We start from the raw sequence: 13772 nt of genomic DNA, 5'->3' as shown, positions 1-13772 counted from the left end.
TAGCTTGTGTAAATTCATAGTACAACAGCAGAATTATACTAATTGATGTAACAGTATAAACCCATTCTGTGTGCTGAACCAGACCTGGTGAGCTGCTGCTGATTCTTTGGTGATGCCTCACATTTGTTATTGATTAATGCTGCTGCTGTATGACATTGATAAACAAGTGTCGCTCATTCCTGGCAGTGACCCTACAAATTTAGATTTGGGTAATCTGGTTCCTGGTAGATTTGATATTTGGAAATTTGTATGAACAAAATAAAACTTAATTAGAACTTGAAATTTTATGCTAAGCCATGATTGGGTGCAGAAAAGTTATTTTTCTTTCTTTGTAGTAATTCTGAATGAATCTTGTGCTCTTCAGCTAGGCAAAATGAGATTGACAATTCCATGCCGGGCTGTGACCTGCACACATTTACAGTGTTTTGATGCTGCGCTTTACCTACAAATGAATGAAAAGAAGTCTACATGGATTTGCCCTGTTTGTGATAAAAAGGCTGCATATGAAACCCTGATACTAGATGGGTAAGAAGTAATTAATTTTCCCCAAATGACTTCAATACTCCCTGTACAAAGTGCAGTAGACATTGAAACAGAATGTAACCGAAGCCCCCATATTGGTGGGAGGCTAATTACTTATTTGCACTCTAACCTGTTAACCTTAAAGGAGGGCATTATTGAGATGAATCATCTGACACCAAATGTCTGAAGGTTGTTTTACACATAAACTCCTTGTTCTTTCTAATAATAATTGAGATCAGACTGAATTCTAAACTTTTAAATGTATTCAGCAAGTTATTTTACTCCATATTTTGGTTTAACTTGTATTCAAATGAGTCAAAATAATTAGATCTGTCCTTTGTTAAACTAGCTAAAGAGGAGCTGGTTCTCTCCTAAAATCCTGAATTAGGAGTCCTCTTTAAAAGTAGACCATGCTGAGTTAACAGTTTAGTAAGGCATTCTGGTTTACAGAGATCTAACACCATCAGTTTTACTGTCATGTGATGTAAGCAATTATATGTACATTCAACACTGAGAGAAACTGTTTACATATTAAACCAGGTATGTTTTTTCTTGTGTGCCAAGTGCTTTCAGAGAATAACCTCTTGTAATGTCAGAAGTTTATTTATAGTTACATGGGCCCTCTTGCTAAAGCGTAGTGCACACTAATAGAATTAGCATGCACTAAGTTCTAAGAAGCCCATTTTATACCTATGGGCTTCCTAACATTTAGCATGCATTAATTTCATTAGCACATCTTAAGCTTTAGTAAATGGGCCCTGTTTACTAAGATGTGCTAGTGTTTTTAGCGCATGCTAAAAATTAACACACACTGTGTAGAAATACTGTGGGCATCTACGTGGTTAGCGTGTGCTAAAAACACTAGCATGCCTCTAGCACAGCTTAGTAAATGGGGCCCTAAAAGCACTGGTATTAGTAATGTAAAAATAGTAATGTATTTTTTTTTCCAGCTGATTTCATGTTTTCCTTTTTTTTTTTTTTTTTTTTTTTAAGTAAAAGTAATCCCCACACATTTCTGGGATGAATGATGTAGGAGGTACACTGATATCCAAAATACATGAAATATATTTGTACAATAAACTAAGAAACACAGGACGTAAAATTTTATTCTTGGGGAAAATTCTGTATGATTTTAAATTTAGCTAGTGATAGGACAGACCTGGGAAAACCCTCAATCATGAAAGAGGAATGTTGCCCAGAGGGGGTTAGAGGATCCTTCAAACTGGAAAGAAGGGTAGCCCTGAAACCAACCTTGAGAATGAAACACAGATAAGAATAGAAGAATTTCCATCTGTGAGATGGAAGTAACAAAAGTGCAAGCTGAAATATTTGGTGAGAATGAAACACAGATAAGAACAGAAGAATTTCCATCTGTGAGATGGAAGTAACAAAAGTGCAAGCTGAAATATTTGGTCAAATTATTCAGTTAAATAAACCACCTTTTTTTATTTATTGCATTTGTATCCCACATTTTTTCCCACCTTCAAAGTTTCTATATTGCTATATTGGCTTTGTACCAGCAAGGGGAAAGAAAAGTGAAAGATGAGGCATTGAAGGGACCACAGATAAAACCCAGCCATACAAAGCACTGTAGTGAGAAGTTTTCTTTCATGGTTCCAAGTGGTAACCAGTGTCCCTGGGCAATCCAAAACAGTCCCATTTAAAGTCTCCAGATTTCCATCTACCAGCACCGGTAGAGAATTAAATAGCCAGTTCCCATAGCATTATAAGAAAGTGTTTATTGTATCAGCACTGAGAGAGAGGGATTCAGCAATCAGATTCTCTGAATTATTAATCATTGTTCCTCACCTTTTATAGCGTTACAATATTGTGATATCTATAAGTACGACCAGTGGTGTGCTGGTAAATGTTTAACAACAGGCTCTCTCCCCGGTCCACCTCTGCTCCCCTCCCCCACTCCCATCCACCTCGCTAGCTATAGCTGGGGAGGGAGCCTGGGGGGGGGGGGGGGGCAATGCATTACTCTCGCCAGGAAAAAAAAATTAAATGCTCCCAGGTTCCAATCTAATTCATGTTTAATGTGGGATAAAATGCCATAAATAAGTAAATAAATATAAACTTTTAACGTTGAGCACCTGATTCTCAAAGTGGACATATTCCAAACACTATGAGGAAAATAAAATGATTTTTTTCTACCTTTGTTTTCTGGGGACTTTGTTTTTCTGATCATGCTGGCCCAGTATCTGATTTTGGTGCTCTCTATCTGTTCTCTTAACTCCGTTTCCAGGACTTCCTTTGCATTTATTTATTTACTTTCCTCCTTTCTTCTTCATTTCTTGCCCTACATCCATAAGTAAAAGCTGGGTCCTCCGCAGGCTTGACTGTCCAGTGGATCCAGTTTCTGCCTATTTTCTCCATCCATGTGCAGTTTTTCTCCTCTCTTCCTTTTCCCTCATCTTATCTCCTTCCTCTCTCTTCCCTCCCCTCCATCCATGTCCAGCATTTCTTCTCTCTCCCTTCCCCTCCATCCACGTGCATCTCCTTCCTGTCTTCCCTCTCCTCCATCCATGTCCTGAAACTCTCCTCTGCCCTCCCGTCCATTCACCCATATCCAGCAATCCTCCTCTCCCCTTCCCTCCATTCACCCATGTCCAGCAATCCTCCCCTCCCCTCCATCCACCCATGTCCAGCAACCCTCCTCTCCCCTCCCCTCCATCCACCCACCCATGTCCAGCAACTCTCCTCTCCTCTGCCCTCCATCCATCTATTCATCCATATCCAGCAATTCTCTTCTCTCACCTGCCCCCTCATCCAGCCATACCCAGCAATTCTCTTCTCTCCCTTGCCCCCTCCATCCAGCCATACCCAGCAATTCTCTTCTCTCCCCTGCCCCCTCCATCCAGCCATACCCAGCAATTCTCTTCTCTCCCCTGCCTCCTCCATCCAGCCATACCCAGCAATTCTCTTCTCTCCTCTGCCTCCTCCATCCAGCCATACCCAGCAATTCTCCTCTCTCCCCTCCCACTCCCATCCCGCTCCCATCCATGTCCAGTGATTCTCCTCTCTCCCCTCCCCTCCCCTCCCGCTCCCATCCATTTCCAGCGATTCTCCTCTCTCCCCTCCCATTCATGTTCACCTGCCTGCCCTCTTCTCCCCCCAACATCTCCCTTTTTGTTCCTGCCACAGTTCCACCCTGTGTGGTTTAAATCTTTTATATTTACCTCCGTCGCAGTGGCCGCGTCATTGAAAGCCCTGCCCGTCTCTAGCCTTCCCTTCATGAGTTCGTTCCCTCAGAGTCCCGCCCTCGCGGAAAGAGGAAATGACGTAAAAAAAAAAGGCGGGACTCAGGGAATGAACTCACGAACGGAAGGCTAGAGATGGGCAGGGCTTCCACTGACGTGGCCGCTGCAACGGAGGTAAATAAAAGATTTAACCCCCCCCCCCCCCCCCCCCCCCCAGGGTGGCACGGGGCAGGCACAGGCAAATGAGGGCTGTGGGAGGTGAGGTAAGCGGGGTAAGCATGGCTTGTGGCGCCCTTCTGCCATGCTTATCTTGTTTACTGGAGCCAGCTCATCGTGCCAGAACAACTGGCTCATAAGATGTTAAAAAAAAATTTAACAACCGGCTCTTGCGAGCTAGTGCAAGCCGGCTCCAGCACACCACTGAGTACGACCCAGGATAATATATATACATGTTTTGTTAGTGCATACATGTAACACTGATTAGAACATAACATTAGCTAATTTTGTTAACTGCCCCTCACTAAGGTGATACCCTTTATTACTACCTATTTTGGCAGAAGGTGCATAAAAATGGTACAGTCCAGTTCAGATATGCATGGTTAGTGAAAGTCGGTCAAGAGGTATCTTGACCTCTCACGTCTCCACACTTTTTGAGGAAAACAAATTCTGCCCCAAACCAGTTTATAACCTGTATAATAGAGCTATACTATGTGCCTGGTATTTTATATAAGAGACATTCCTGTTATTTACATAACTTCTACGTGATCATCTCCTTTCATTTCTGAGCAGACCCCCCCCCCCTCTTTCTGTATGCTTGCCACGACCTTCAGTGTGTATCACTAAATACTTGCTATCGCACTCTTTCCCCCCCCCCCCCCCCCAACATCCTTCTAGCAAAAGGCAGTAAGCAAATTACCAAAACTATAGCCTGTACAATCTAGTAATGCCATCTTAACTGCAGGGTTTTTTTCCTTTAGAGTACGTAGCTGTTCATAACGTGTGATTGTTCTCCGCCTAGAAATTAATGACCACTCTTCAGTTGCAACACATTACTCATCATTGGGGATATAGTGAAAGCAATTTATTGAAAATAATTCTTTTCCAGACTTTTCATGGAAATCCTTAATGAATGCTCAGATGTGGATGAGATAAAATTTCAGGAGGATGGATCCTGGTGTCCCATGAGGCCAAAGAAGGAATCTCTGAATGTGTCCAGCTCACAGTGCGCTAAAATGGAAAGTATGTTTACCCGAGTTACTGAATGTCAAAGCTAAAACTTTCTAACAGCTAGTATTAGTGTTCCAGTTCTAATGTCATACTTTCCCACTACTTGCTTCATTGTTAAACCATACATCATCACCATCTTGCTTAATGTTTATTTGTACAAAATATAAACCGCAAATGTATTATTGTATTCAGAAGTTAATCTTGCTGTGAAAATTTTTGTGATTTGTATTTTGATTGTTGGAATTTTTATAATGAAATAGATTTTTTCATGTCTTAAAATTAAATAGAGACAGGTTTAGAATTTAAAGGGTTTTGTAGGCTACTGTTTTCAATGCCTTCTATCTTCCACCCTGTTTTTGTTTGATTTTTGGGCTGCTTTATAGCTTCCAGATTACCTTGTGGGAGAAGGTGCCATGAAAAATTGCATGGACACTAAGGGCGCCACGAACCAAAAAAGTTTAACTACTGCTATACCAGACAAATTGAGGAGAGACTGTCAGCCTCGCCTTTGGTCCCTCAGCATCTCTGTAGTTCGTTGAATATTCCAGCATTCTCCGAGGACAAGCAGGCTGCTTGTTCTCACGACTGGGGTGACGTCCGCGGCAGCCCCCACCAACCGGAAAAAAACTTTGCGGGACGGTCGGCACGCAGGGCACGCCCACCGCGCATGCGCGGCCGTCTTCCCGCCCGTGCGCGACCGCTCCCGCCAGTTCCTTTTTTTCCACGCCTGGAGAGAGTCGTGCCTGTGCCGCTCTCTCTGTTTCAGCCCCGGAAAAACCGTCGCGTTTACGCGAATTTCTTTTATTTCTTCTTTTTTATTGAATTGCCGCGCGCTCCACTTTCTTAAAAAAAAAAAAAAAAAAAAGGAGCACGCGCTCCCATTTTCCCTCGCTTCCAGCGGGGACGTTGCGTTGCGGCCTGGTGGCCGCACGGTCGTTTTTCTTTTTCGAGGTGTGATTTCCGCCACCATCGACGACTTTAATTTCGCCGACGCGATTTTTCCGTCGATGTCCTCGAAGGTCCCGAGTGGATTTAAAAAGTGTGGTCGGTGCGGCCGGCCCATCTCGCAGACCGACACCCACGCTTGGTGCCTCCAGTGCCTCGGGCCGGAGCACAATTTCAAGTCGTGTCCCCTGTGTCTCGGTCTCCGGAAACGGACTCAGGTTGCGAGGCAAGTTCAACGGGACCGTATTTTTGGAACTTGCGCCGGCCCCTCGACGTCGACCTCGACGGCATCGGTATCGACGCCCGGTCCTTCGGTACCGGTATCGATGCCCGAGACATCGGCACCGATGGCATCGACCCCAGGAGAACAGGTCCCGTCGGCCCGCCGGTCCACCGGTGAGGGTAGAGGTGAGAGGCCGCGTGGGCAGTCGGCCCCGGTCACTCCCTCAGCCCATGGCCCACGGGACCGAACCCTGTCTGACCCGGCTCCTCGAGACCGAGGGGGATCGTCATCCTCCTCCTCCATGCCTCCCGGCGCCGGTGACGGGCATCGGAAGAAGGATAAGAAGCGCCGTCACCGGTCGCCCTCGATGCACATCGGAGAGGAGTCGACGCCGAAGCGTCTCCATCGAGAGGAGAGATCCCCGTCGGTGATAGAGGTGCCGACACAACAGGGTCCCGGCACCTCGGTGTCGTCTCCTGGCTCCCACCAGATTCTGGCACCGACACCCCTACCGGCCCCACCGCCTTTCCCGGCAGCGGGCCTGGACGAGTGCCTCAGAGCCATCCTTCCGGGGATCCTGGAAGGGCTGATGCGCCAGGCTGTGCCAGCGCCGGGGGTGCTTGCGCCCTCGGCGCCGATGACTGTGGCGCCGGCGAGCTCTAGCCCGGCGCCGGGGCAGTCGACACCGCCGCCGCTTGCGGTGCCGGTCTCGACCGCCACGCAGGTGGAGTCCCCGTCAATGGAGGGAGCTCCGTCCCCGCCGACGCGGGAGCCCACCGCTCGACGACACCGAGACCCTGGTGCCTCGACGTCGAGCCGGGCCCGGTTCAGGACTCAGCTACATGAGCTTATGTCCGATACCGAGGATGAGGACTCGTGGGGGGAAGAGGAGGACCCTAGATATTTCTCTTCAGAGGAGTCTACGGGCCTTCCCTCGGACCCCACGCCTTCACCGGAGAGGAAGCTCTCACCTCCTGAGAGTCTCTCCTTTGCCTCCTTTGTGCGGGATATGTCTATCAGCATTCCCTTTCCCGTGGTCTCTGTGGAAGAGCCGAGGGCCGAGATGCTCGAGGTCCTCGACTATCCATCACCACCTAGAGAGTCCTCCACGGTACCGCTGCACAATGTCCTCAAGGAGACACTGCTTCGGAACTGGGTGCGACCATTAACTAACCCCACCATTCCCAAGAAAGCAGAGTCCCAGTACAGGATCCACTCTGACCCAGAGTTAATGCGGCCACAATTGCCCCATGACTCAGCGGTCGTGGATTCTGCTCTCAAGAGGGCACGGAGTTCGAGGGATACCGCCTCGGCGCCCCCGGGGCGGGAGTCTCGCACTCTGGACTCGTTTGGGAGGAAGGCCTACCAATCCTCCGTGCTCGTGACCCGCATCCAATCATACCTGCTCTATATGAGCATTCACATGCGGACCTATGTGCAACAACTGGCGGACCTGGTCGAGAAGCTCCCGCCGGAGCAGTCCAGGCCTTATCAGGAGGTGGTCAGGCAGCTGAAGGCGTGCAGAAAGTTCCTGTCCAGGGGTATCTATGACACCTGTGACGTGGCATCTCGTGCTGCGGCCCAAGGTATAGTGATGTGCAGGCTCTCATGGCTGCGGGCCTCTGACCTGGACAACCGCACCCAGCAGAGACTGGCCGACGTCCCTTGCCGGGGGGATAACATTTTTGGTGAGAAGGTCGAGCAGATGGTGGACCAACTGCATCAGCGGGAAACCGCTCTCGACAAGCTCTCCCACCGGGCGCCTTCAGCATCCACCTCCACAGGTGGACGTTTTTCCCGGGCCCGGCAGGCTGCACCCTATTCTTTTGCGAAGCATAGGTACAACCAGCCGGCCCGAAGGCCTCGTCAGGCACAGGGACAGCCCCAGCGCGCTCGTTCTCGTCAACAGCGTGCGCCTAAGCAGCCCCCTGCGCCTCCACAGCAAAAGCCGGGGACGGGCTTTTGACTGGATCCACGGGAACATAGCCGCCCTACAAGTGTCCGTACCGGACGATCTGCCGGTCGGAGGGAGGTTAAAATTTTTTCACCAAAGGTGGCCTCTCATAACCTCCGACCAGTGGGTTCTCCAAATAGTGCGGTGCGGATACGCCCTGAATTTGGCCTCCCTGCCTCCAAATTGTCCTCCGGGAGCTCAGTCTTTCAGCTCCCATCACAAGCAGGTACTTGCAGAGGAACTCTCCGCCCTTCTCAGCGCCAATGCGGTCGAGCCCGTACCACCCGGGCAGGAAGGGCAGGGATTCTATTCCAGGTACTTCCTTGTGGAAAAGAAAACAGGGGGGATGCGTCCCATCCTCGACCTGAGAGGCCTGAACAAATTCCTGGTCAAAGAAAAGTTCAGGATGCTTTCCTTGGGCACCCTTCTGCCAATGATTCAGAAAAACGATTGGCTATGTTCCCTGGATTTAAAGGACGCATATACTCACGTCCCGATACTGCCAGCTCACAGACAGTATCTCAGATTCCGCCTGGGCGCACGGCACTTTCAGTATTGTGTGCTGCCCTTTGGGCTCGCCTCTGCCCCACGAGTGTTTACCAAGTGCCTCGGGGTGGTAGCGGCCTACCTACGCAAGCTGGGAGTGCAAGTGTTCCCATATCTCGACGATTGGCTGGTCAAGAACACCTCGGAGGCGGGAGCCCTCCGGTCCATGCAGTGCACTATTCAACTTCTGGAGCTGCTGGGGTTTGTGATAAATTACCCAAAGTCCCATCTCCAGCCAACCCAGTCTCTGGAATTCATAGGAGCGCTGCTGAATACCCAGACGGCTCAGGCCTACCTTCCCGAAGCGAGGGCCACCAATCTCCTGGCCCTGGCTTCGCAGACCAGAGCGTCTCAGCAGATCACAGCTCGGCAGATGTTGAGACTTCTGGGTCATATGGCCTCCACAGTTCATGTGACTCCCATGGCTCGTCTTCACATGAGATCTGCTCAATGGACCCTAGCTTCCCAGTGGTTCCAAGCCACCGGGAATCTAGAAGATGTCATCCGCCTCTCCACCAGTTGCCGCACTTCACTGCTCTGGTGGACCATCCGGACCAATTTGACCCTGGGACGTCCATTCCAAATTCCGCAGCCCACGAAAGTGCTGACGACGGATGCATCTCGCCTGGGGTGGGGAGCTCATGTCGATGGGCTTCACACCCAGGGTCTGTGGTCCCTCCAGGAAAAGGATCTGCAGATCAACCTCCTGGAGCTCCGAGCGATCTGGAACGCACTGAAGGCTTTCAGAGATCGGCTGTCCTACCAAATTATCCAAATTCGGACAGACAATCAGGTTGCAATGTATTACGTCAACAAGCAGGGGGGCACCGGATCTCGCCCCCTGTGTCAGGAAGCCGTCGGGATGTGGCGTTGGGCGTGCCGGTTCGGCATGCTTCTCCAAGCCATGTACCTGGCAGGCGTAAACAACAGTCTGGCCGACAGACTGAGCAGAGTCATGCAACCGCACGAGTGGTCGCTCCATTCCAGAGTGGTACGCAAGATCTTCCGAGAGTGGGGCACCCCCTCGGTGGATCTTTTCGCCTCTCAGACCAACCACAAGTCTGTTCCAGACTTCAGACACACGGCAGGCTAGCGTCAGATGCCTTTCTCCTTCATTGGGGGACCGGCCTCCTGTATGCTTATCCTCCCATACCTTTGGTGGGGAAGACCTTACTGAAGCTCAAGCAAGACCGCGGCACCATGATTCTGATAGCGCCCTTTTGGCCCCGTCAGATCTGGTTCCCTCTTCTTCTGGAGTTGTCCTCAGAAGAACCGTGGAGATTGGAGTGTTTTCCGACTCTCATTTCGCAGAACGACGGAGCGTTGCTGCACCCCAACCTTCAATCCCTGGCTCTCACGGCCTGGATGTTGAGGGCATAGACTTCGCTACGTTGGGTCTGTCTGAGGGTGTCTCCCGGGTCTTGCTTGCCTCTAGGAAGGATTCCACTAAGAGTTACTTTTTCAAGTGGAGGAGGTTTGTCGTTTGGTGTGAGAGCAAGGCCCTAGAACCTCGTTCTTGCCATGCACAGAACCTGCTTGAATACCTTTTGCACTTATCAGAGTCTGGCCTCAAGACCAACTCAGTAAGGAATCACCTTAGTGCGATTAGTGCTTACCATTATCGTGTGGAAGGTAAAGCCATCTCTGGAGAGCCTTTAGTCGTTCGATTCATGAGAGGCTTGCTTTTGTCAAAGCCCCCTATCAAGCCTCCTACAGTGTCATGGGATCTCAATGTCGTTCTCACCCAGCTGATGAAACCTCCTTTTGAGCCACTGAATTCCTGCCATCTGAAGTATTTGACCTGGAAGGTCATTTTCTTGGTGGCAGTTACTTCAGCTCGTAGGGTCAGTGAGCTTCAAGCCCTAGTAGCTCATGCTCCATATACCAAATTTCATCACAACAGAGTAGTGCTCCGCACCCACCCAAAGTTCCTGCCGAAGGTGGTGTCGGAGTTCCATCTTAACCAGTCAATTGTCTTGCCAACATTCTTCCCCAGGCCGCATACCCGCCCTGCTGAACGTCAGTTGCACACATTGGACTGCAAGAGAGCATTGGCCTTCTACTTGGAGCGGACACAGCCCCACAGACAGTCCGCCCAATTGTTTATTTCTTTCGACCCTAACAGGCTAGGGGTCGCTGTCGGGAAACGCACCATCTCCAATTGGCTAGCAGATTGCATTTCCTTCACTTACGCCCAGGCTGGGCTGACTCTTGAGGGTCATGTCACGGCTCATAGTGTCAGAGCCATGGCAGCGTCGGTGGCCCACTTGAAGTCAGCCACTATTGAAGAGATCTGCAAGGCTGCGACGTGGTCATCTGTCCACACATTCACATCACATTACTGCCTCCAGCAGGATACCCGACGCGACAGTCGGTTCGGGCAGTCGGTGCTGCAGAATCTGTTTGGGGTGTAAATCCAACTCCACCCTCCAGGACCCGAATTTATTCTGGTCAGGCTGCACTCTCAGTTAGTTGTTCTTCGTAGGTCAATTTTCTGTTGTACCCTCGCCGTTGCGAGGTTCAATTGACCTGGGTTCTTGTTTTGAGTGAGCCTGAGAGCTAGGGATACCCCAGTCGTGAGAACAAGCAGCCTGCTTGTCCTCGGAGAAAGTGAATGATACATACCTGTAGCAGGTGTTCTCCGAGGACAGCAGGCTGATTGTTCTCACCTACCCTCCCTCCTCCCCTTTGGAGTTGTGTGTTTCATCTTTTGCTAGTCATTCAACTGGCGGGAGCGGTCGCGCACGGGCGGGAAGACGGCCGCGCATGCGCGGTGGGCGTGCCCTGCGTGCCGACCGTCCCGCGAAGTTTTTTTCCGGTTGGTGGGGGCTGCCGCGGACGTCACCCCAGTCGTGAGAACAATCAGCCTGCTGTCCTCGGAGAACACCTGCTACAGGTATGTATCATTCACTGTGGGGGACCCTAGAAATAGAACTGTTTGCATTCTCAGCACAGCAAGTTTTCCTGCCTTTGTTCCAGGATATATGTTCCCATCTGTTCAGCCCTGGATGCCTTCTTGCTCCACTGAGGGACAGATCTTCTATTGGTCTTTCTCCCACTACCTCTCGTAAGGAAAATGCTTCTCAAACTGCATCGAGACCAAGGGCAAGATTCTAATTGCTCCCTGCTGGTCTCATCAAATCTGGTTCCTTCTCCTAGAGTTATTGTCCAAGGAACCATTGAGATTAGATCCATTTCCAACTCTATGAACACAGAATGAGGGGGATCTCCTCTATCCAGACCCTTGCTCTCTAGCCCTGATGGCTTGGTTCTACACGACATAGATTTTTGTTCCTTAAACCTTCTTGAAGGAATCTCTAGGATACTTCTAGCCTCTAGGAAAACTTCTACGCAGAGATATTACTGTTTCAAGTGGAAAAGGTGTTTCCTCTAGTGTGCATCCAGAGCATTCGACCCTACAAGGAGCTGTGTGATTACCCTTATGGGTTACCTCCTCCATCTTTCAGATTCTGGTCTCAAAACTATCGATCAGAGTAAGTGCCATTAGTGCATTTCACTTCAAGGTTGATAATAAACCAGTTTCTGTTCATCCCTTGATAGTAAGATTCATGAAAGGAGAGGAGATTTGGTATGAAATACCATCATCCCCTGTGGTTTGGGATCATGGTGTTATCCTCACAGCTCTCAGGAAACCTTTTTGAACCACTTAGGAAGTCTTCTAGCTTTTTGTATCCTTTGATCCTAACAGATTAGGGATACCCATCACCAAATGTACTGTATCTACTTCGTTGGCTGACTGTATTGCCTGCGTGTATACTCAGGCTGGGCTTACCCTTCATGGAAATGGGCTACTGAAACCAACATAGCTCTTTACTCACAATGTAAGAGCTATGGCGGCTTCAGTAGTCCGTTTCCACCCTGCCTCCATTGAAGACATTTGCAAGGCAACATGGTCTTCTATCCCTACTTTTAGTGCTTAGTACTGTCTGGAGCAGCATTCTAGGTGGGACAGCTGGTTTGTACAAGCAGTCCTGCAGAATCTTTTTACTATTTAAAAGTCACCTCTGCTCTCCATCCCCAAATTTTCACCAGGCTCACTAGCTACTTAGTTACCAAAAAATTCATTTATCTTGTGAGCTACTTAGTTACCAAACGATTCATTTATCTTGTGAGCCTGGTAGCTAGTGAATCCCACATGTAAAAATATTATGCCTGCTTGTCCTCGGAGAAAGGTAAGTGACTTACCTGTAGCAGGTGTTCTCTGAGGACAGCAGGCATTTATTCTCATATCCCTCCCGCCACCCTTCGAGTTGTTTTAGCGTTACTACTGTTCTGCTGGTCCCATGTTTAAGCATCAGGCGAGAAGCTACCTTCACACGCATGGTGGTGGGCACTGCCTCAAAGATTTGGCAGTGCAATTAGTAGTGTCCACACCAGGATCCGTGGATGATGTGCCTGCTGTCCTCGGAGAATACAGGTATGTAACTTAGCTTTTTGCATGTGGACTGCCATTGCCTCAGATATGTTTGGGACACGGGGACCAGTACTGCTGTTGGACGTTTTGTGTAGAGTATTTTCGATTGGTTTATCTCCGAATGTCTAGGAAGTTTTTGTGATGTCTTCTTTAAAACTTTTTTAGGGGGCATTTTCAAATATCGGAAAATGTTTTGGTTTTTTTCTTCAGGTATGGACTCCAGGTTTTAAACTTTTTCCAGTAAATGTTTATTTCTCCATTTGGACTTCATATCAAAAATGCCGTTCAAAATCTTTTTTTCAGGAATTTCTAAAGCCTGTATAAGGAGGAAACTAGGAATCTACAGGTTGAATTGAAATTGTTCACCTGAGGTGCCATCACCACAGAAGAATTGCAAAGAGAGAGCAGCGGGTTGAAGGCAGGCAAATGGATCAGAAAAGGAGTGCTGATTGGACATTGATTTCATTTTTTTTTTTCAGTGGGGCAGTTTTATTGGTGTTTCTGGTTACAGCCCAAAAACAGAAACATTAATTATAGTGAACATCAGAGACTGATTATGGCAGTGAGTAGCAGGTATGAGGAACTGCATTCTAGATAGTCTTTACTATTCTCTTCATCCAAACTATATTTGGGCAGTAAAGCCCAACAGAGCAAGGATAAGGGTGATTTTCATGCCTAAGCTTCTTGATTTTATTCTTAGAGTCGATAAACCTTTAA

General features: G+C 48.8%; 1 protein-coding gene across 3 annotated transcripts in view; it reads left to right on the top strand.

The window, feature by feature from the left end:
- The window catches only part of PIAS2 (protein inhibitor of activated STAT 2), a 133260-nt gene that overhangs the window by 80120 nt on the left and 39368 nt on the right, over window positions 1–13772 (top strand). For all 3 annotated transcript variants that reach the window (XM_030192913.1, XM_030192910.1, XM_030192911.1), the window contains 2 exons: window positions 365–525; window positions 4831–4964. In XM_030192913.1, coding sequence (XP_030048773.1) covers window positions 365–525; window positions 4831–4964 — 295 coding nt within the window. The remainder of the gene's footprint in view (window positions 1–364; window positions 526–4830; window positions 4965–13772) is intronic.

Source organism: Microcaecilia unicolor, chromosome 2, assembly GCF_901765095.1.
Source record: "Microcaecilia unicolor chromosome 2, aMicUni1.1, whole genome shotgun sequence".
Taxonomy (NCBI): domain Eukaryota; kingdom Metazoa; phylum Chordata; class Amphibia; order Gymnophiona; family Siphonopidae; genus Microcaecilia; species Microcaecilia unicolor.
This window is presented reverse-complemented; position numbering and strand designations above follow the sequence as displayed.